The sequence below is a fragment of the Podarcis vaucheri genome, assembly GCF_965113315.1.
Source record: "Podarcis vaucheri genome assembly, chromosome: 2".
Classification (NCBI taxonomy): domain Eukaryota; kingdom Metazoa; phylum Chordata; class Lepidosauria; order Squamata; family Lacertidae; genus Podarcis; species Podarcis vaucheri.
The window spans coordinates 110,388,985-110,413,413 of NC_138760.1; the positions used below are offsets into that span (position 1 = coordinate 110,388,985).

Here is a 24,429-nt window from a genome sequence, read left to right on the forward strand (position 1 = left end):
CACAAGCAGGGAGTCACCACAGGAAAGGCCCGTTCTTGTGTTGCTGTCTTATAGAGGCCTCTGGTGGAGGAGGTAGATGAAGAAGGACCTCAAATGATGACTGCAGGGTTCAGGTTGCTTCATATGGAGAGAGGCAATCCAAACAAAATCTACAGTAGCATACCAAAAAAAGGCCCTGAAGCAAAACAATCACAGCAGAAATCACAACACAGGATGGCAGGAAGAGAATCTTTTCCAAAGGACTGAAGAAGGATCAAATTGCACCCAGAACATTTTGTGGCAGCTTACGCAGATGATCTATGAGATTTAAAATATGCCTGCAGGCTACTATCCGGGAAACATTTTCAGAAATTCAACTTGGGAGCCTTGGCTCTTAAGATTTGTGTGAATGGGGTTTCTACAACTGAAGGTGGCATAAGAAAGACCTGGGAACAATTTAGAATTTGTTAATAAAATTCTGGCAAGGTTGCTCAGTGTCTTCCCTTTGTTATGGAGATTAACTGATGGATCTCAGCAGGCCCGGATTTAGGTTTGATGAGGCCCTAAACGACTGAAGGTAATGGGGCCCTTTATATGTCCAGCTGTCTTTTGTCAACAAAAAATTGTCGCTGTTTTTTGTGTTGAATATATGCTATATGGTAATTTATGGACCTAATAGGTCCATGTACAATGCAAAACACTGTTGCTGTATGTAGGTTTTATTTTATTTGTTTTTTATCTTATATTACGGAAATGTACACCCAGGTTTGTTTTACTTTTAAAAAAATGGGGGGGGGGCTAAGCTATAGCTTGTTTAGCTTATACGTAAATCCAGCACTGGATGTCAGCAGATGGCTGCTCTGACAAATAATCTTACTGGGATTCCTGTGCAAGGAGACAACTGCTTCTGCTTCCTGGGGCTGATGGATCTTGTCATCAGAAGGCAACTACAGGCCAGTTAGACCTGATGGGGGTTAAAATAAAAAAATTCCTTCCAGTAGCACCTTAAAGACCAACTAAGTTAGTTCTTGGTATGAGCTTTCGTGTGCATGCACACTTCTTCAGATACACATATATCTGAAGAAGTGTGCATGCACACGAAAGCTCATACCAAGAACTAACTTAGTTGGTCTTTAAGGTGCTACTGGAAGGAATTTTTTTATTTTGACTATGGCAGACCAACACGGTCACCTATCTGTAACTGATGGGGGTTACCACATATGACGAAAATGTGGGCCTTATTTTAACAGATTATTCTCCTTTTTCCAAACCATGGGGAAAAGAACATAGCTGATTTTGACAAATACTACTGTACTGCCTCTACCACATAGGTCACCTAGAGCCATGTTATTCAATCTTGGGTCCCCAGATGTTGTCCATGGTGAAATAAATGTATTTGTTGCAGGATTTGATCCTAGAAAAGAAAAAGAAAAACCATAATATTGAGTAACTGAGTCTGGATAATTCAGGAAACTGCAACAGCAGTTAAAAGATCAAGTGTCTGAGCAGGGCAAATACTTTAAGCCAAGCGTCCTCAACCCGGGGGCTTCCAGATGTTTTTGACTACAGTGCCAAAACATTAGGAAGTCATCTGGCTGGAAAAGGCTACAAGCTCACCCCACCCCAGTCTTTGTGTGTGTTTCCATCATCTGAAGAAAAGTGCTTTTGTAGGTATGTTTGTAGGTATGGAGAGCCAGTGTGGTGTAGTGGTTAAGAGCTGTAGTCTCGTAATCTGGGGAACCGGGTTCGCGTCTCCGCTCCTCCACATGCAGCTGCTGGGTGACCTTGGGCCAGTCACACTTCTTTGAAGTCTCTCAGCCCCACTCATCTCACAGAGTGTTTGTTGTGGGGGAGGAAGGGAAAGGAGAATGTTAGCCGCTTTGAGACGCATTAGGGTAGTGATAAAGCGGGATATCAAATCCAGACTCCTCCTCCTCCTCCTCCTCCTCCTCCTCTTCTTCTTCTTCTTCTTCTTCTTCTTCTTCTTCTTCTTCTTCTTCTTCTTCTGCTATAGTGATGAACAGTGGCTGCTACTTCTCAGAATATTTATTTTAAGAAATGCAGGGAAAGCTATGTATCAGCAGTATGATAAGGTGTGTTCCAGGGTGATCTCTGCTTTGGGCAACCTGGTATTTTGGAGAGCAAATTTGGTTCATTATTTCATTCATTTTGACTATTGGGATCCACTATCTATTTGTTGGATCTGCACTGGCTTTGACTATGCATTCATTCACATGGTTTTTTATTTTGTTACCCACGTTAATTTTCTAATCTTTTCCCCTTGATGGGGACAAACCCCCTGTGCTGGCAATTTCTGTAAAATAATCTAGACTTGACGGCCTAAGTTTTATTTAAAGAGAGCCTGAAAGCAATTAAGAAGTTCAATATGTTAGTCAAATAATTTGTGACAAGGTGCATACTCTGGTAACTCATGTTCTATTGAGCAAAACTGGAATATTGGCTGATTGCTAATTAGAGTGAGCAGCTGCCTAGCCCTCATAATTAAACTATAACCCTCTCGGGGAAGCACTGGTGACTTGAATCTTTGCCAGTGGCTGTATCCTGGGCAATACGGTCTCAATCTGGTAGTAAGTATTATATTTCTCAATTGCTTTGACTGGAAATAAAGTTTGGTCTACATGAGTGGGTTGTTTCAGATGTATTGTTGGAAGAGTCTAATTTTGCTAGTCTTCTGTTTCTGCTTGAAGTGGTTGTATAGCTATGGGTTTTTTTATTCTTTAATATGCATGATAAAGCAGGTAATACTTGTTTACAAGCAGCTAGATCTCATCCACTCATGGTTTTGTTTCCCTATAGGAGCAGGCATTTTAGAACGGAGTATTTTAAGACGCATTGTTATTTTGTCTAAAGCAGGGATGGGAAACCTGTGGCTTTCCACATGCTGTTGGCCTTCAGCTAGTGTTTTCAGAAGATTTAGCTTTATCATACAGCATAGCATTTCAGGAGCAAAATCTGAAATCTTTGTGAACAATGTTTTGCTAATATGCACAGCTTTTTTTCCAGCTGGAACTCAGTGGAACTCAGTTCTGGCACTCATTCTAAGAGAACAAAGGAGGTGTTCATGGTGAGTTCTGGCACCCCTTTTTTTAGAAAAATGGCACTGCTAATATGTTTGTTGTATGATGGGGTAGGTTTTAAGAACAGTAGATTTACAGGCATCCTAGAAATTGAAATGCTGACAGATTTAAATTATTTTGATGGGAAAACATGAGTGTTCAGGTTTCTTTGAATGCACTGTATTCTTGGAAGCAACTTTTCTGTTGCGTGTAAAGTGTACTGGGATCTAAAACAAGTATGGTAAAGTTTTGTCTATACAGATGGTTATTACAGTGGTACCTTAGGTCTCAAATGCCTTGGTACTCAAACAACTTGAAACCCAAACACTGCAAACCTGGAAGTAAGCGTTCCAGTTTGCGAACTTTCTTCGGAAGCCGAATGTGTTATGCTTCCGATTTGGGTGCCACACTTCCGTTTTGAGTGTTATGCTGAGGTCTGTTTGTTTTTGCTATTTATTTTGGGTTTTTGTTTTTGTGGCTATTTTTTTGTTGCTTTTGTTGTTGTTGTTTTTAAATTCTTTTTATTAAGTTTCATATACATAACCAAAAAAGGAAAACAAATCAACAATTACAAAAAAAAGAGAGAAAATAATATTTAATATTTAATTCGTTCCGGAGGTCCATACTTAACCTGAAACTGTTCTTAACCTGAGGTACCACTTTTGCTAATGGGGCCTCCTGCTGCTGCCGTGCTGCCGGAGCACGATTTCTGTTCTTATCCTGAAGCAAAGTTCTTAACCCAAGATACTATTTCTAGGTTAGCGGAGTCTGTAACCTGAAGCGTATGTAACCTGAAGCATATGTAACCCGAGGTACCACTGTATACTCCTGGTACTATTCTTCCTTGCCTCTCTTTTGAAGAAACATCTAACAGCACAAGACATTTAGGTGGCGAACCTTAATTTTAATACACTGCTTTCTTTCCCTCCCATAATAATTGACCATATTCACTTGAACTATTACCCAATTCTTTTATTTGTACAGGCAGCAAAGAAGAGCGTTTGGCTACCCAGCATGGCCAATATATTCTTGAAGATTGTGAGCATCGCTGGATTAATCTCTGCACTGACCCTTGTCACAGTGTGCCACCTGCTGCCTAGGGCAAAACTATCCAGGATCATGATATGGTGAGTGTATCTCTAGGAGGGTATATGGAATGATTTCCATGTCTTAGGTTTAGGTTAGGTTTATGACATTTGCACCTTCTCAGCTAGCAGATGCTCTGGGATTAACCCCCCATATGGGGTAGATCCACAAGTACATATTTGTAACGAAGTCTGCCTTCAGGGATCCAACTGTGAACTGATGCGAGTAAACTTCTTTTCTTGACTTTAAATAAGATTGCCATGTCTTTATTCTTTTAAGAGGGATAAAAGGGAACTTATGAGGAACATACAATCCAATACTGAATTGTATGATAGTGAGAGTCTTACACAAGCCTGCAACCAGCTATCTGCTGTGCATGTAAAAGGGGAATGTAAACTCTGCTATGTGAAGGAACTTGCTAACGAAAGTTAGGAAGGATATCAATAAACAATATATCTTCTCCTGCGTCCCTGAACATTCTCACAAAAGAAGTCCCCAATGGATTTACAATGAGGATAAAAGACAAAAATAAAAAATACATCAACATAGAATAGAAACAGCCAATCACTGCCCAAATGCCCAGGAAAACAACTGGTTTGACGGCTGGGCTGAATTATACCCATTTTGCAGATGGGCAATCCGATGCAAGCAGCAGAGCTGCAGAAATCCTAAAGCCCCTACTTTAATTGGAAGCCACTGCAAAAACATCCCTCCAGATGAAAATACTTTGTCCGTTCATTTTGCTTCTCTTTCTGCTTTTAGGTACAAACGTCAGAAAAGGGGTGTGGCAGTGAATTATGTTGAGCACGAGGGCTACAGGTTCTGCTACTTCTGCCGAGGGGAACCCGGACTCCAGCCATCTGTGTTGATTCTTCATGGATTGGCTTTCAACAAGGACATATGGTTAAATACAATCAAAGTATGTTTCTGCCCTTCTATTCAGGCAACCATGGTTGCCAAATCAAGGCTAGTGCAAGACATATTGTGCTGGGGGGGCAGGGGAGTCCTGTACTTTTCCACAATTGTGATTTGTTTCAGTTGGGCTAGTGTGGGAGATCATTCCACCCAGTGCAATGTGCTAGAGGACAGGGCTAAATTAACCCTACGGCTTAATAAGAGCTGTCCACTCTCCTATTTTGCCACTATTTAATGGCCTCCCGCTCAGGACTCTGTGCAACATTTATACACTTATACTGGAGAAACATCAGGGTGTTCTTTGACAACAAAGAACATCAGCTATTATTGCTTTGATTCCTTGGCGTCATCGCTGATTTGACATCCTTTCCCAGTTCCTTCCGAAGGACCTCCACCTGGTCTGCCTTGACATGCCTGGTCACGGTGAAACCACATGTTTGCTGAGAGACAGTTACGCGGCAGTTGATCAAGCTAAAAAGATACACCAGGTATGGTCCAGCTGTTCTCAGGTGTGCCTTGAAACCTGGGAAGTGAGAGGTTGTGAGAAGATGGCCTCTTTTTGTGTGGTGTGGTGGTGGTGTGAGGGAGAGATGTTCCCTGACCAAAAAGGAAGCATTGCAGTTGACTGTGGTTACTGAAAGGTAAAGGTAAAGGGACCCCTGACCATTAGGTCCAGTTGTGGATGACTCTGGGGTTGCAGCGCTCATCTCGCTTTATTGGCTGAGGGAGCCAGTGTACAGCTTCCGGGTCATGTGGCCAGCACGACTAAGCCGCTTCTGGCGAACCAGAGCAGCACATGGAAACGCTGTTTACCTTTCTGCCAGAGTGGTACCTATTTATCTACTTGCACTTTGACGTGCTTTCAAACTGCTAGGTTGGCAGTCACAGGGATTTGAACCGCCGACCTTCCAATCGGCAAGCCCTAGGCTCTGTGGTTTAGACCACAGCGCCACCCGCGTCCCTAGGGTACAAACCAGGTCTGTTGAGCAGCATTGGCTGGCAGGGCAGTGGGGTGGGACTGCGTTGATGACCTGGGGTCCTAACCCCCACCCAACTGTCAGTGGCACTTGCCAAGGAGGGGAGTGGTGAGTTTGGCCACTGTGAGAACAAGATACTGGGCTAGATGGGTCATTTGCCTGATTCCTCTTCTTATGGTCTTCTCCAGAAGTTCTTACAGAGACCTGGGGCTTCCTTGGAAAATGTCCCAAAACCAGAACCTCTCAGCAATACAACCTCTCTTCATTCACGTTTCAGTTTGTTGAGTGCGTTGGCCTGAACCAAAAGCCTTTCCACCTGGTTGGCATGTCCATGGGCGGAATGATTGCTGGCGTTTACGCGGCTCAGTATCCATCTGAGGTATCCGGCTTGTCCCTCCTTTGCCCACTTGGTGAGTATTTAGATTTTCAAGGGAGATCTGAAGCCGGTTAACTCTGAATAAAGAAGACGTGATAGCATGTCTGAGAATAACAAGGGAGGAAGGGGGTTGTTACTATGGGTTGTAGCCAATATTAGTCCTTCTCAGAGCGGATTCATGGAAATGAATGAACCCAGGACTCCCAAATTCAGTGGGTCTGCTTTGAGTAGGATCTAACCTCCCTAGTGCTAAGCAACCATTCCGTAGCATGTTCCAGAACGTGAATGAACAGGGATGATCACAGATCCATGATTATAAACACCTTGGACAGGCCACCTTTCTGTCCTCACATACCCTCACTTAGTCCCAGCATGTGCATAACCTCATAGAATCATAGAGTTGGAAGAGACCACAAGGGCCATCGAGTCCAACCCCCTGGCAAGCAGGAAACACCATCAGAGCACTCCTGACATATGGTTGTCAAGCCTCTGCTTAAAGACCTCCAAAGTAGGAGACTCCACCACACTCCTTGGCAGCAAATTCCACGGTCAAACAGCTCTTACTGTCAGGAAGTTCTTCCTAATGTTTAGGTGGAATCTTCTTTCTTGTAGTTTGGATCCATTGCTCCGTGTCCGCTTCTCTGGAGCAGCAGAAAACAACCTTTCTCCCTCCTCTATGTGACATCCTTTTATATATTTGAACATGGCTATCATATCACCCCTTAACCTCCTCTTCTCCAGGCTAAACATGCCCAGCTCCCTTAGTCGTTCCTCATAAGGCATCGTTTCCAGGCCTTTGACCATTTTGGTTGCCCTCCTCTGGACACGTTCCAGTTTGTCAGTGTCCTTCTTGAACTGTGGTGCCCAGAACTGGACACAGTACTCCAGGTGAGGTCTGACCAGAGCAGAATACAGTGGCACTATTACTTCCCTTGATCTAGATGCTATACTCCTATTGATGCAGCCCAGAATTGCATTGGCTTTTTTAGCTGCAGCGTCACACTGTTGGCTCATGTCAAGTTTGTGGTCAACCAAGACTCCTAGATCCTTTTCACATGTACTGCTCTCAAGCCAGGTGTCACCCATCTTGTATTTGTGCCTCTCATTTTTTTTGCCCAAGTGCAATACTTTACATTTCTCCCTGTTAAAATTCATCTTGTTTGTTTTGGCCCAGTTCTCTAATCTGTCAAGGTCGTTTTGAAGTGTGATCCTGTCCTCTGGGGTGTTAGCCACCCCTCCCAGTTTGGTGTCATCTGCAAATTTGATCAGGATGCCCTTGAGTCCATCATCCAAGTCGTTGATAAAGATGTTGAATAAGACTGGGCCCAAGACAGAACCCTGTGGCATTTCGCTGTGCATTATCTGCTGATAGAGTGTGCATCGGCTCTGAAATGTGGCAGGCTATTTCTGGAGCTCGTGTCGCTAATAGCTGATACTGCGTGTCTACGGGAGATCGATGGACGTCCGGAGGCGGCTTGGGGGCCATGGTGGACTTTGTCTCCCCAGCAGTATCCCAACAGTTTTGAGACTACAATTCCCATCATCCCTGACCACTGGTCCTGCTAGCTAGGGATCATAGGAGTTGTAGGCCAAAAACATCTGGAGGGCCGAGGTTGAGGAAGCCTGGAATAGGGGGGTCTCCTAACAACTCACAGCACCTTTAACAAACCACAGTTCCCAGGATTCTTTGAGGAGAAGCCATGATGGCTTGTTGTATCCTAGTGCTTTAAATGTCTACAACAGCTGAGGCCTTCCCTGGATAAGCAATTGTGTCCTTCCCTTCACAATACCCAGTGACCATTCACACTCCTGATCATCTCAAATCCATTCACAGGCTTACCGTATTTTTTGTTCTATAAGACTCACTTTCCCCCTCCTAAATAGTAAGGGGAAATGTGTGTGCGTCTTATGGAGCGAATGCAGGCTGCACAGCTATCATAGAAGCCAGAACAGCAAGAGGGGTTGCTGCTTTCGCTGCGCAGCGATCCCTCTTGCTGTTCTGGCTTCTGAGATTCAGAATATTTTTTTTCTTGTTTTCCTCTTCCAAAAACTAGGTGCGTCTTGTGGTCTGGTGCGTCTTATAGAGCGAAAAATACGGTATGTCAAAGCTTGTTGGCATAGCTGCCTAGGCCCTATCTGTGATGTCTCCACCAATATTGTTCTTGTTGGATGTGTGTCTGCAAATTTAGCCTTTTGAGACCTGGATTATTTCGGATTTAAGGATTATTAGAAGAAAGAAGAAGACTGCCGAACAATAAAAGGGGTGGTGGAGGAAATACTGCCGCAAATTGATTACTGCTACCACTAACACAATGGTCCTTAGAGTTCTCATTACATTAATGTGATTCTTATCTCGATTTGCTGGACCTTCTGTTTGGCATTTGGGTTACAGGCATTAGTTTCTTTCACACCATATTTCTGTGCCTATAAAACTTAAGACAAGCAAAACATGATCGTCCACAAAATAGGTTAGGTCACACCTCGAGGGCAGAAGGTTGGTGGTGAAGTCTGGGTTGGGAACTCGTTGTTTATAGAGATGTGGTGGCAGACAAATATGTTTTTGTGTTTAGCAATATCATCAGAGCATGAGAAAGAATCATAGAATCAGAAGGGGCCGTGAGGGTCATTTTGTTCAACCCCCTGCAATGCAGGAATCTTCCACCCAACGTAGCTTGAACCCATAGCTCTGAGATTAAGAATCTCATGCCGTACCAACTGAGGGCTAAGAAAGCAACGGTGCAATATAATTAGAAACTCTTATATCAGAGGTTTGCAAGGGCTGGGAAGGTTGGGTTTGGCTTGAACTCCACAGTTCGCACATTCAGGGTGTTGTAAACAAAATCTGCCCTTTTCCCCTTATGGGGTATCCAAGAGCCCATATAGAGTCCTTACATAGGTTCCCTGTTGGTAGGAGAAAATAACAGAGGCCAACCAGAGAAGCAAAGCGCTAGTAAGCCTGATCTTTATTGATCTGTTGCAACAGGGTGCTCCCCTCACATGCAGGAAAGGAGGAGGAACCCAGAACAATGGCGCTCATGGCCTTATAAAGACTTTTGAAATTGCCGCCCTGTAAATCAAGACCACCACCAGAAACATCATACATACATCACAGAAGGGGTGTAACCTAAGACCACCCCCCAGATACATCATACCTACATCACAGAAAAGGCAGTCTAAAACAGAAATTTGAATGTTGTTTTTCCTATTTGCCAGGTTTCCTGATAGTCTGTCACCCATTAAAATGCTGATTACTCAGTTCCTGAGACAATGGGAAGGCTCCCTGACCCCACCCCCCTCCTTGCAGGGAAAACATTTGGTCAGTTTGGAAATCAAAATGGTTTCAGGTCGGCCTTCCTGTGCTGATCTATGCACGTGCTTGGTGTTCACTTATGAACATTACCATATATCTAAGACCTCAAAATTCCTATCACAAGGGTCATGGAGTCTGTTGGTGTCTGGGTGCAGACAAAAAAATCAAGCTGTCTCAAGGCTGCAGAATGCCATATGCAGAACTTGCCAGCATCTCAAATGTGGAGCTCTCTTATGCAGTGAAGCACTGGACTGCAGGCTAATGAAAAACCTTCTGTTCCTAGAACTGAGGTCACATCCACACCACAGAAGTGGTTTCAGGGTAGCGCAACAGGTTCGGCCGCACTGCATGCTGCGCTGCAGGGGGCACCACAACTATTTGGAGCACAAGAGATGGGGGGAGCTGAATTTTACAATCACACTGGGAGCCGCTGAAATTTGAGAGCCCGAAGTCCATCGCTGTGCACCACACATCAAAATCAAAGAATCCTGGGACCTCAGTTGTTCTGCAAACCACCACCACCACCACCCTGACAAAGCTGCAAAAATCCTGGAATAATTGTTCTGGTCACCTCACCTCAAAAAGGAGTTGCAAAAAAGGGTTCAGAAAAGGGCAACCAAAATGTTCAAGGGGCTGGAGCAACTCCCCTATGAGGAAAAGTTGCAGTCCTTGGGGTTTTTTATTTTTAGAGAAAAGGAAAGTAAGAGGAGATGTGATAAAAGTTATGGAAAAAAGCAGATAGGTAAAGCTAGAACTCATGGACTTACAACAACAACAACAACAACAACAACAACAACAATTATTTATTATTTATACCCCACCCATCTGACTGGGTTTCCCCAGCCACTCTTGGCGGCTTCCAACAAAATATTAATGATAATAATAATAAAGCGATAAAACATAAAACTTTGCTTGTAGATAGTAATCTGGCATGGGGTGAAGTTTTCCCTTCACAGACATCCCCCTTCATAGATGGCCGTTCAGTTGTTCCATACCCTTGCCGCTTTGGAAACAGCCTTGTTACTGGAAACAGCCACAGCTCAGTGTGAGAGCAAAATCCCTGGCTGGGAATGTCTCCTGTCTGAGTCTCTGGAGAGCTGCTACAAGTCAGTGCAGACATTAATGAGCTCAACTAAACAATGTTTTTTTTTTTTTAAAAAAAAATTGGCATAAGACCGCTTCGTATACTCCTTCATACAGTATTGATTTGCTTTTGTTGTCTTCTGTGTTCACAATTGGTTTGTGTGCCCCCCTCCCAATTGTTGGAAACCACATTGAGATCTTTGGGCAAAAGAAGTGACTTGTCAATGTTATAAATAGATAAGTGCACATTAACCCAGAGGCATCAGGATGCTGACATCAGAAGTCTGTGATGAATATTGGGCAATTACAGATTGATGCCAAAAGGATGGATAATACAGTGGTACCTCGAGGTCCGTTCTTAACCTGAAGCACCACTTTAGCTAATGGGGCCTGCTGCTGCTGCTGTGCCGCCGGAGCACAATTTCTGTTCTCATCCTGAAGCAAAGTTCTTAACCCGAGGTACTATTTCTGGGCTAGCAGGGTCTGTAACCTGAACCTGTAACCCGAGGTACCACTGTATTGGAGAGAATTTATTTTTTTAAAAGCAGAGGTTGAGGAATGGTAAAGGAAACACCAGGAGGGGGCGCCAATGGACAGCAGAAAGAACAGAATGAGGAAAACAAATTACAGTGGTACCTTGGATCCCGAACGCCTTATGAGTCGAATGTTTTGGCTCCTGAACGTGGCAAACCTGGAAGTGAGTGTTTACAAACGTTATTTGGAACCCGAACGTCCAACGCAACTTCCGTGGCTTCTGATTGGTCGAGGAACTTCCTGCAGCCAATCGGAAGCTGCACCTTGGTTTCTGAACGTTTTGGAAGTTGAACGGACTTCTGGAACGGATTCCGTTCAACTTCCGAGGTACCACTGTATGGCATCACTGGAGAGAGAATCAAGAATGGAATTCTGTCTGTCTGTGTCACCTGCCCTTGTCCCAGGGTGGATTACAGCATTAAAACACAATTTTAAAAACAACTTACAGCCACATCAATAATATAAAATCCATATTTTAAAAAATCAGGTATATTGAGAAGCAGACAGAGAAAATGCCTTTAGAATGGTCTCTCAGAAGGCTTTTCAATTATATCCCACCTCTCCCCATCAGGCAGAATTCATACAAATGCAGACAGAATACTGAATAATGTAATTGCTGCTGCTGCAGCAGCTAACTAACCTTGACAGAAAATTGTTAGTTGTTTATTAATTGTCGCTGTTGTATTTTTTGCTGCTGGCAGAGGAGGAGAGGTGGGTTTGGAGATGATCTGTGTCAGGTGCCAAAATAGCTCGACTGGCCTTGGACGCTGGTGCATGCCTTCACTTTAGGAGTGATGGTGCCAGTTACTGATCAGCTTCAGGCAGCAAAATGTCTTGGACAGGAGAATTGCCTGCCCTCAGAGCAGGAATGGGCAAATATGTCAATTTATGTTTCTCGTTTTTCCCATCTTGAGTTTGGTTCTCCACACCTCCACAACAGTTTGTCCAAATGTCCCGCCGTGGTTTCCAACAACAGGAAAACAAATTGTTAAAAGAAGAAGACAATTAAAACAAATCAGTAAAGGAGGCTGCCTTAAACCACTGGCCACAGAACTGCATCCTCCATGATACTTGAATGCAAATGGCTAACTTAGGGGGCAGAGGGCTAGCTGGTTTAGGGAACCAGTTGCTGCTGCCCTCTCTCAAAATGTCTGCCAACTGAGGCGACCGGCTGACAGGATTATTGTGAAGATAAAACTGGGGCAGTAAGAACTAGCTCTCTAAAGGAAAGGCGAGATTAAGAATGCAATAAACACAACAAAAGTAATGTCTTGGATGCATGTTTGCTACGCATGTGTCAGTCAGCGAAGCTTTATCATTTACAAATTACCAAGATGTGTATCTGGGCCCATGATCTTATCTACTCCCCTCCCTAGATGAGTAATCGTGACAGAAGGAATCAGACCTCCACGTGTAACTTGCCTTTGGCAAGTCACTCTGCCTCAGCCTACACAAGCGCACAGGAAATTGGTGTGCTTAAAATGGGCAGCAGCTGCATAAGAGCACAAGAAGAACGCTGCTGGATCCGCCCTCCCTTCCCCACAGGTGGCCAGGGTTTGCAGCACCGAGCGGGGCTCACCTGTGAGGGTGCCACCAGTGGCGTAGCGTGGGTTCTCAGCACCCGGGGCAAGGCAAGTAATTTGCGCCCCCTAACCCGTGGATTTTAGCACTCGAGTCTCTTCCGCGCCCCCCAGATGTTGCGCCAGGTGCAGCAGGCCCCCTGCACCCCCCACGCTACGCCACTGCTCCCACCACAAGTCTTCAGGACAGCCATCCGAAGGCTGGCGCGGGGAGAAGGTCTCTCCGCCCCACCACCAGGCTTCGGAGCAGCCTTCCGAAGGCTGGTGCGGGGAGAAGGTATCTCCGCCCCACCGCCAGGCTTCGGAGCATCCTTCCGAAGGCTGGCGCGGGGAGGTCTTTCCGCCCCACCGCCAGGCTTCGGAGCATCCTTCCGAAGGCTGGCGCGGGGAGAAGGTCTTTCCGCCCCACCGCCAGGCTTCGGAGCAGCCTTCCGAAGGCTAGCGGCGGGAGAAGGTCTCTCCGCCCCACTGCCAGGCTTTGGAGCAGCCTTCCGAAGGCTGGTGCAGGGAGAAGGTCTCTCCGCCCCACTGCCAGGCTTTGGAGCAGCCATCCGAAGGCTGGCGCGGGAAGAAGGTCTCTCCGCCCCACCGCCAGGCTTCGGAGCAGCCATCCGAAGGCTGGCGCGGGGAGAAGGTCTCTCCGCCCCACCACCAGGCTTCGGAGCAGCCTTCCGAAGGCTGGCGCGGGGAGAAGGTCTCTCCGCCCCACCGCCAGCCTTCGGAGGAGGTCCGAGGACAGTGGGGTTCCTGCTTCCTCGAGGAGGGCCGGCCAAACGCGCCCCTCCCAAATGTTGCGCCCGGTGCGGCCGGCACCCCTGGCACCCCCCACGCTACGCCACTGGGTGCCACCCACCTGCTTGGGCCAGCCTTTGACCTGCCCTTGGCCAGGGAGGATGATGGATGGCCGGCCGGGGGTGGGCCTAAGGCCAAAAGAAAAGAGGCTAACTCCATTGTCCAAGCCTCTTTCGCTGCTCTTCCTTCCAGGATCACCCACCCTCCTTCTCTCAAATTAATAATTTCTTGCCTCCATAATTTCATCCTAGGTCAGCGGTCTTCAAGTTAATGATTCTTTTGCTTACAGGCTAATATTTTGCGTTCCATGTCAGTGGGCGCTGCTGCAGTCATAAGATGGTTGCTGTACAGTGGTACCTCGGGTTACATACGCTTCAGGTTACAGACTCCACTAACCCAGAAATATTACCTCAGGTTAAGAACTTTGCTTCAGGATGAGAACAGAAATCGTGCCACAGCGGCGCAGCAACAGCAGACCCCATTAGCTAAAGTGGTGCTTCAGGTTAAGAACAGTTTCAGGTTAAGAACAGACCTCCAGAACGAATTAAGTACTTAACCCGAGGTACCGCTGTATTCAGAACCGGAAAGGAATTTTCTCTGCATTGTCAGCTTTCGCCTTTCCCGTAGCGTTTCGTCACAACTTTGGCGGTTTTAGGCCTTGGCAAGGTATCCTTTAGTCTAACATCAAGTCGGGGGGGCATTCATGCTCCCTCCCCATGCGGCGGCGCTTGCAGGGCCCGTTAAAGGGCAAAACCAGGAGTCCCTGGCCCTAGAGCAGCGGCATGTAGGTCAAACTCCCGGGGCGAGGTTAGTGGAAGGGCATGCTGTGTAAGTTTGCGCTTTGCAGTCCCCTCTCACTGGACCTCATCTGCCTGCATATCCTCAGCTAGGGGGGCTGAGAGGGTTACCTGCCAAGGCCTGTGCCATGTTTCCCACTTCTGGAGCTCAATAAAGTTGTGGCCAATTTGAACCCATACTCTTGTCTCATTCTCTGGGGAAAAGGGGTAGGCACCACAGACAGGGTTTAGCGCGTGTGCCAGCAAGCAGGACCCAAACACAAGAGTACCCTCCCCTCTTGTGTTTTCCAGCAACTGGCATTCAAAAGCAGTACTGCTTCCAACCAAGGAGGCAGAAGACAGTCATGAATGGCGAGTGGACACTGCTAGCCTCGCCCTCCATGAATTTGACCATGTTGGTGGTCATCACTGCCCCTGTGGCAGTGAGTTCCACAGTTTAACTATGCACAGAAAAAGAGAGTGAGGGAGAACTATGCATGCAGCCTCTTTGAGCTCCTTGGAAGAAAGCTGGGATATACCGTATTTTTCGCTCTATAAGACTCACCTTTTCCCTCCTAAAAAGTAAGGGGAAATGTGTGTGCGTCTTATGGAGCGAATGCAGGCTGCGCAGCTATCCCAGAAGCCAGAACAGCAAGAGGGGGTTGCTTCTTTCACTGCACAGCGATCCCTCTTGCTCTTCTGGCTTCTGAGATTCAAAATATTTTTTTTCTTGTTTTCCTCCTCCAAAAACTAGGTGCGTCTTATGGTCTAGTGCATCTTATAGAGCAGAAAATACGGTAAATGCTGCAAAATAAATATGAAAAAATAGGAGATGGTTGCACTCCCCAGATGACGAGTTTGGGGTTCCCTGGAGTCAACCTTCTCTCTCAGCTTTGTGAGAGTGGTCCTCTTTGCATGAGTTAGCCAAGCAGCCAAGGCAAGCAAATTGAGGCAAGCACAGATATTTGGGACATGACTACACGTTACTTGGGTGTGCTCCCTAGAAGCCAGTGCTGTACTATTAAAGGATAAACAAATAAAAGGGGATGTGTGGGTTTTCTGGAGGAAAGTATCAGAGGCTGCTTCTCTCACTGCAGCACCCTAAAATATCCTTCATGAAATGGCAAACATGGCTTTATTGCATCTCCAACTTAGCCAGATGTCCACAGGGAACCAGGCAGACTAGATGCAGCCGTGCAATGAGCGGTTGCTGTGAGAATTGAACCCGCAGCCTTCAGTACATTTCAAACATTTGGGCCTAATTCTTTGATGTTCTCTCCTTTTGTGGGTTTCTTATTAAGACCGATTCACGTTTTATTGAGTGCCTGCAGGCTGTACTCCCTGAACCAGGTGAAAGGGCAATGGAGCTCTCTTTTTAACTGTATGTGTGCCTGGATGTGTCCAACAATAAACTTTAAAGCGAGTAAATGGTTTGTGTGCGTGAAAAGCCGTCAGGATCTTGGGAGTTTCAAAAACAAGGAACATTTTCAACTAGCAACCATTCTCACAGGAAGAAAAGATTATAAGGTTCTATAATCGTAAAGTTATATAGGCAGAGTGATTAATAACATACGGTTAAATTACAGTACAGTAATTACAGTACAGTAATTACAGTAAATAGTACAAAGTACTACCTTTGTACTACTATTATTAAATAAATAAATAAATAATCCTTGTCTATTATTATAAGATTGTTTTAATTGTTCCATTCATTTTTGTGAGCCACCCTGAGGGGGCATTATACTTTTTATAATTTAAAACCTATAAGAACATAAGGAGAGCCCTGCTGGACCAGGCCAATGCCCCTCTATCCCAGCATCCTGTTCTCGCGCTGACCAACCAGATCGTAGAATCGTAGAATTGTAGGGTTGGAAGGGAAGGGACCACCAAGGATCATCTAGTCCAACCCGCTGCAACGAAAGCACCCATGACAGATGCCTGTTAGAATTCTGCAAGAAGGACCTGACCACACGAACTCTCTCGCCTTCTGCAGTTTCCAGCAACGGGTATTCAGAAGTAAACTGCCTCTGACTGTGGAGGCAGGGCATAGACATGGAGAAGGCATGCCTTCCATGAATTCATCTGATCCTTAAAATAATAATAAAAAGCTATTCAAGTTGGTCACCACAGCCTCCTGTGGGGGGGGGGGGAGTTCCACAGTTTAATAATAATAATAATAATAATAATAATAATAATAATAATATTTATACCCTGCCCTTCTGGCTGGGCTTCCCCAGCCACTCTGGGTGGCTTCCAACAAAATATTAAAATACAGTAATGCATCAAACATTAAAAGCTTCCCTGAACAGGACTGCCTTCAGATGTTGTCTAAAAGTCTGGTAGCTGTTGTTCTCTTTGGCATCTGATGGGAGGGCATTCCACTGGGTGGGTGCCACTACTGAGAAGGCCCTCTGCCTGGTTCCCTGTAACTTGGCTTCTTGCAGTGAGGGAACCACCAGAAGGCCCTCAGCGCTGGACCTCAGCATCCGGGAAGAACGATGGGAGTGGAGATGCTCCTTCAGGTATACTGGACCGAGGCCGTTTAGGGCTTTAAAGGTCAGCACCAACACTTTGAATTGTGCTCGGAAATGTACCAGGTGAATTCACACCTATATAAACTATATCTATATGAACTTACAACAGGGGCAGACTAGAAATGAAGGAGTGTCTCCTCAACAGAGATCCAGCAGCAGGGAGGAACGATCTGCAAATATGAAGTGGAGAGTGTCATGGGGGGGGGAGTGCTTAGCCCTTTCTCTTCCTCCCAGCCTCTTTCTCAGTTAAGGGAACAGAATCAGGATCTTTCACACAAGCATTTATTCCAATGCTCATTTACATTCTCTAGGGCAGAGGTTTTCAACCTTTTGGGGTCCAGGGCTCCCTTGACCAACGACATTCTTTCTGCGGCACCCCTGTGGGGCTCACTCAGGATCCACGTTACGTCACCCCTTGGCTGCAGAGCCGACAACCATTCACCACTTTTCAAACACCCTCCCTTGTGGAGTGTTCCCTCAGCTTCCTCTCCTCTCCCCTCTCCTTGGAAGTCCTCTGGGCAGCCACTGCTGCCGCCCCTTGTCTCTGAGCTGCTCTCCCTGCCCCAGAGAGAGGTGCCTCCTCACACTGCCCCACAGAGGCCTGGGAAGCAGCCCCTGGCCAGCCCCAGAGGCACAGTCCGCCTGGGGAGCTTGTGGCCAGGCAGCTGCAACAAACAGATGGGCAAGCTTTTGGGAGGCAGCGACTCAAGAGGGCATCAGAGAAGGGACGGAAGGAAGGAGAGAGGGACAGAGACCCATAGCTGTCAACTTTCAGATTTGAAAATAAGGGATCAGCAGCCTCACCTGTCCCGGGGACAGTCTACAGGATATCTAACAATCCAGGATAGCAGTGGAAGCAGTAGGAAACGGTGCCGGTATAAGGGAATTTCCCGCCAAAAAAAAAAAAAATTCCTCATTCTTCCATCCTTGTGCAATCAAGACTCTTGCCGCTGTTGTAGCATACATAAATAAGTTCTTTATTTTCCTTGGCAGGTCTTGTCCTACAATCCCTAAAAAAAACGCTTTTGGTTTTTTTACAAATGTCATTTTAAACATTTTCTTCAATTCATTGTATATCATTTCCCCCCAAAAATAATTTCTCTACATTCCCACCACATATGGTAAAAGGTCCCTTCCTTTTCTTTACATTTCCAACATTTGTTTGACTTGGATTGGTTAGTGCTTGTTGTGTCTTTCTTTGTGAATCGTTTCACAGAACACATTGACTGAATTTGTATGAAGAAAAAATGGCTTCTGGGAGGATAGAAGATATCTGCAACTCTGAGCTCCTTTGGGAGAAAACGTGGGATTTAAATAAAGCAAGCAGACACATAGGAACTGCACCTTCACATCTAGCTTTGTCCCCCGCTTTTGCTATTCTACTCTACTAGAACAAAATAAGAAAAGTCCCGTCCGCCCGTTCATCCCCCCGACATATGTTGCCACTGCAGGATGATTCTGCAAGGCTTTCCCAAATCTTGTCCTTCAGCTGGAATAGAGAAGCTTGTTGAACCTGCAGCTGCTGCCTTCTACTCAGGCCCAAACTACAAATTACCGGTACATTCCACAACTACTACTCCTTCTCCCTTGTAAAATGTTATTAGAGGAGATGCTAGACGTGATAGATGAAGAGGAAGGGGAGAGACTTCTCTGTCTCCCTTTCTGTCTCTGTTTCCTGCTTCTTGCTTCTAGAACAACATTCAACATTCAACAACAGAAGCGAGCTGCAAAAGGGTCTGGAAGATTGTGCCTGAGGGGGAGGGAGGGGGGAAAGAGGCTTTTGCAGGGGGAAAGGGATGAGGCTTGGAAGCTGACAGAGGTGTCAGGAGTTCAGCCTACACTCGAGTAGGACCCTGGCAGAGACACATGCCCAACTGGCATGTTCCCTCACTCCTGGTCGATCGTTCGGGAGCTTCGTAAGCTTTCTTCAGCCCGAACATCACAGTGACCGATGCCAACAAATATTGGCACACTTAGGGATCCACAGAGTTTGCGCACCTTGCGTAACAGACCTCAGCAACTCAGCATTTTGGCTAATCTACTTTATTTACATATAAACACACACGGAGCACTGCAACATGGCTCCCTCTCTCTCTAGCATCAGACAGCAAAGAGAAAAGGGACAAAGGACAATAGTCCCACTTCATGGAACACAGTAACACTAACATCCTGTCTCCGTCACTTCCCACTCTGTGGAGTCAAAACATACACCATCGTGTGATAGACAAAAATCCCATGACTGCAACCATAGATCAGGAATTCTAACAAGAAGTTGGGTGGGGATCAGGCAGCCTAGCCTCCCTGACAGCTTTACCTTGCAACAGGCACCAAGGCAACTCAGATCGGCTTGGAAGGGAGTGGAAATAGCTGAATATGCAACATAGGAAGCTGCCTTATATGGAGTCTAACCAGCTCAGTAAAAGTGAAAGGTAAAGGACCTCTGGATGGTTAAGTCCAGTCAAAGGTGGCTATGGGGTGCAGTGCTCATCTCGCTTTCAGGCTGAGGGAGCCGGCGTTTGTCTGCAGACAGTTTTCCAGGTCATGTGGCCATCAGGACTAAACCGCTTCTGGTGCAACTGAACGCTGTGATGGAAACCAGAGCGCATGGAAACACCATTTACCTTCCCGCCACAGCGGTACCTGTTTATCTACTTGCACTGCTTGCTTTCGAACTGCTAGATTGGCAGGAGCTGGGACTGAGCAACGGGAGTTCACCCCGTCGTGGGGATTTGAACTGCCAACCTTCCGATCAGCAAGCCCAAGAGGCTCGGTGGTTTAGACCACAGCGCCACCTGCGTATTGTCTTACGCTGACTGGCAGCAGCTCTCCAGGATCTCAGATACTTAGAGGTTCTAAACCCAGAAAATGTGTCTTCAGACCAGAGCAGGGAAATGCCTTAGTGTGTGTGTGTGTGTGTGTGTGTACACAAGTCTGTAGCTCAGTCGTAGACCATCTGCTGAGCATGTAGAAGGCACCGGTTCAACCCCGGACCTCTACAGCTTGGGCTCAGAAAGGCAGCTTCCAGTGTGGTGTAGTGGTTAAGAGTGGTAGACTCGTAATCTGGTGAACCGGGTTCGCGTCTCCGCTCCTCCACATGCAGCTGCTGGGTGACCTTGGGCCAGTCACACTTCTCTGAAGTCTCTCAGCCCCACTCACCTCACAGAGTGTTTGTTGTGGGAGAGGAAGGGAAAGGAGAATGTTAGCTGCTTTGAGACTCCCTAGGGTAGTGATAAAGCGGGATATCATAATCCAAACTCTTCTTCTTCTTCTTCTTCTTCTTCTTCTTCTTCTTCTTCTTCTTCTCCACAGAATCCCACAACCATCACCTTAGGATTGTTCTTCCAAGATGGAACGAGGAATGAACCAAAAAGGAAAAAGTGGCCGCAGAGCTACAAGACAGAAGAGCTTTTCTGGGACGGACATTGCGAGTGCATCGGGTAATACCTGACACCGGTGTGTCACACAGTGAAAAAGTGCTTGAGGCCTGGGTTGACTTGCCCTTTCGTAGACTCATGGCCATTACTGTTAATTAATTGGTTGTATTTTTATTTGCAACACCTACTTAAGAATGAAATAAGTAGTATATTACTGCCAGCCAGAGCCTCCTCACCTGTAACTGAGGCCTCTTTTCTGGCTGCCGCAGAGAAGATGCAACTGTTCAGCCCCGGTTGGCCAACCTGGTCTTGCTCTCCCCACACCTTGCCAGCAGCAGCCCTTTGAGAGATGCTCTGAGGGCAAGCTGAGGCGAAGGAGTTCGGAGCCCTTGGTGGCCAATAAACAACCAGTCGTTGTCTCTCTGTCTCCCCATCTGCACTGAGCATTTAAAGCTGTATTGTCCCACTTGTCAGTCAGCCAGTGCTTCCCCAGAAAGAACCATGGGATTTGTGAAGGGTGCTGAGAGTTGTTAGAAGACCCCTATTCCCCCACAGTGAGCTACAGTTCTCAAAGTGGCTTCACAACCAAGCCCTCGTCCCAGGAAACCCTGGAAACCTGGGAGAGCCACCCTACGGACACTGGAAACCCTCCAAGTGTCCCATTTTCCAGGGACAATCCCAGATTTACAGAAGCCATCCTGGTTTCTGATTGAATTCTGGAACATCATCATCATCATCATTTATTTATTTATTTATACCCTGCCCATCTGGCTGGGTCCCCCCAGCCACTCTGGGGGCAGCTTCCGTCAAAACACTAAAATACAATAACCTATTAAACATTAAAAGCTTCCCTAAACACGGCTGCCTTTAGATGCCTTCTAACATCCCGCTTTTCCTTAGGACGTCCCTGTTTTCATTGGAAGGTCTGGAGTTATGTGACATCCAAGCCAAGGAGATAAGTAACTATACAACCTTTGGAAGACATCGGACGGCAGCCCTGTAAAGGGAAGGTTTTTTAAATGTTTAATGTTTTATTATTATTCTATATATGTTGGAAGCTGCCCAGTGTGGCAGGGGCAACCCAGTCAGATGAGCGGGTTGTTGTTGTTGTTGTTACTGTTACTATTATTATTTAGGATGCCCCATTTTCATCGGAGAAATGTTGGAGAGCATGACAATAGCATTGCTCCTGTTCGCCTGGACCTCTTTGCCACCCTGCCCTGCCACAGCCCCATGGCGTCAAGCAGCAAGGATGTCTTTATGAGGACAGCTCTGCCCCAGCTGCTGCTGCTTCTTCTTCTTCTTCTTCTTCTTCGATCACTCGTAGCAGAGTAAGATTGTCTTCCATAAACACGGTTTTAACAATGAGTCCGTAAGTGATTGTGGAGGCCAGTTCTGGATCCACACATCCTTCCACAGTGGGGACATTGGTTTCCGCCACAAAGGATGATCCAGTTCGTCAATGTCAGTTTCTTGTTTTTCCAGTCTTCAGTTCGGTCCTCCACATTTCCACGTCAGTTTGTGAAATATGTATTATTATTTTTTAAAAAGCCCTCAGGATAATCTATCAGCATTTCAGTGCAAAATGCTCCCAATATACACATTTCTGCCTGCAATTCTGCCCAATATACACAACTTTGCCAAGCAATTGTCCCTAATGTGATGCATTTTGATGTGTAACTTTCACCGATTTTTATGCACACTCTACCATTATATACGTATTTTTCTTTTTGTACGCCTTCCTTGGGCTGGAGAACTCGTGCTGCCAAATCCAGAGAAGAACAAATGTCAAAAGATGGCTCTGCTTCTGATTGCACATTGTTTCACAAAGTCTGAATTAGGTAGGTTCACCTTTACATGGGGACTGAATTGATTTTCTCCCGCTGCTACTGGCCATTGCTGCTTCCACAGAGCACAGAATCTGAAGGAGAAAGAGAGAGGGAAGGGTTCAGGGGTGCTATCCTCTTAACTTTTGGTTGGCTTTTAGAAAGTGCTACAATACAAGACTGGTGCTGGCAGTGGTGGGTGGCATAAGTCCTTGGTTCTCAAAAGAGAGGCCCAGAACACCTGGAAGGGAAAATGACCTTCTGAGGAGGAGTAGGATCTTTGGAGCCTCTCCACCTGATCCCTGACCATGATTTGACAGCAATGACTACCTTCAGAGAACGGGCAAGGAAGCCCTGGTGTGATGAGGCAGGAGAGGAGGTTTACGAGAGGGAGAGGACTCGGCACTCCACCCCTGCCCTCAGCAGCTGAGGCTCTGTGTCACAACCACCACCCGTTCAATGTTTTGGGAAAGGTTCCATGCCCTAGGTGGAAGTGCTACTGGCCCACACACTATGCATCAGAGTGCGGCCTCACAATATTGTGCAAATATCTCCCCGAGTTCTTCTTCTGCTGGTCTTGGGCAGATGAGACAGTAAAGCAGTTTCAGAACTGGGGGGCAGAGTGTCTCCAATTTCAAAGTTCAAGAAAGGTGTAAGCAGAAGACAACTCTGCAGGCAACCACGGAAGACGATCAAAGATTGTGTACGGGTGCCTCCAGATGACCCATATTTTGCAAGAGAGATTCAAATACAGACGCACCTTGGAAGTTGAACGGAATCCGTTCCGGAAGGCCGTTCGACTTCCAAAACATTCGAAAACCAAAGAGCTGCTTCTGATTGGAAGCTCCTGCAGCCAATCGGAAGCCATGGAAGCCCCATCGGACATTCGTCTTCCCCCCAAAAAAGTTCGCAAACCGGAACAGTCACTTCCAGGTTGGCGACGTTTGGGAGCCAAAACGTTTGGGAACTAAGCTGTTCGAAAACTAAGGTACAATTGTATATAATAGAACTTCAGGTTTGCACAGTTGAAGTGGATTAAGGCTCTGTGGATTAAGAAGAAGAAGAAGAGGAGTTTGGATTTGATATCCCGCTTTATCACTACCCTAAGGAGTCTCAAAGCGGCTAACATTCTCCTTTCCCTTCCTCCCCCACAACAAACACTCTGTGAGGTGAGTGGGGCTGAGAGACTTCAGAGAAGTGTGATTAGCTCAAGGTCACCCAGCAGCTGCATGTGGAGGAGCGGGGAGGCGAAACCGGTTCACCAGATTACGAGTCTATCACTCTTAACCACTACACCACACTGGCTTTCGCCATTAAGACTCTGTTGCCCTAGTACAGTAAATTCACTCACTCACTCACTCACTCACTCACTCACTCACTCACTCACTCAAGGTTTTGCAGTTTGGAAAGTGACTGTGAAATGTACAGACATATAAATCAGGACAAGTGCAGGATGAATGCTACTTGTCTAATTACTGCCCATAAACAAACCCAAAGGCTCTATAAAAACCATACTGGACTAAAATTAGTGTAAGAAAATCAGGATGAAAGCTGTGGTCCACAGAGAGTTCATGTTTGACATTGTATTATGTTATGCCTGCCTTTTTCCTTTGGCAAGCTGGGAACGCAAACAAACTCACCTCCTTACCAGAAGCTCGACTGCTGCAGCCTTTAATTTGCACTAGATAATATATTAAATGTTTATCTGTGCAAGCGAGATGAATACGCTTGGCTTACCTGGAACTGAATCTTGCTGGTTTGTTCACAGAAACGTTTGCCAAGCAAAATGGCTTAAGGCATATGTAGAAGCTTGGTTTCAACAGGACAGGAGTTTATTTAATAGAGTTATCGCACTCCTCCTCCCAGATTTAGGGCAAGCTACTTGTAGTTTTAGTAGGTAAATATACGTTTTCTCAAAAACGTGTCTGCCAGGAGGGATGGGTGACTTCGTTTATTTCCATTTCTCTCTTGTTTCTTGTCCAGTTCTTCACATTTCTATATCTGTGCAAAGCTGCTTTGAGGGTTTCTCAACCCACCCTACAATCAAGTGGTATATACATTTTATTAAATAAATAAATAAATAAATATGTGCGTTTAAAGAATCGTCATGAAAATTACTCAGCATTTTAGTGCAAATGTCTCCTGGTTTTTTATACAATGCTGCTGAATATAGGCATTTGGCAAAGCAATTTCCCCTAATATAATGCAAT

General features: G+C 46.1%; 1 protein-coding gene across 2 annotated transcripts in view; it reads left to right on the forward strand.

The window, feature by feature from the left end:
• Nucleotides 1–2,046: 2,046 nt before the first annotated feature.
• LOC309525064 (monoacylglycerol lipase ABHD6-like) overlaps nucleotides 2,047–24,429 on the forward strand; it is a 42,560-nt gene continuing 20,177 nt past the window's right edge. The window contains exons 1-4 of one of the 2 annotated variants that reach the window (XM_082210422.1): nucleotides 2,047–2,567; nucleotides 4,041–4,183; nucleotides 4,905–5,061; nucleotides 5,432–5,545. In XM_082210422.1, coding sequence (XP_082066548.1) covers nucleotides 4,071–4,183; nucleotides 4,905–5,061; nucleotides 5,432–5,545 — 384 coding nt within the window. In that variant the 5' untranslated portion in view covers nucleotides 2,047–2,567; nucleotides 4,041–4,070. Of the gene's footprint in view, nucleotides 2,568–2,639; nucleotides 3,065–4,040; nucleotides 4,184–4,904; nucleotides 5,062–5,431; nucleotides 5,546–24,429 lie in introns of those variants that run through there. The other variant, XM_082210421.1, reaches the window with a different exon arrangement.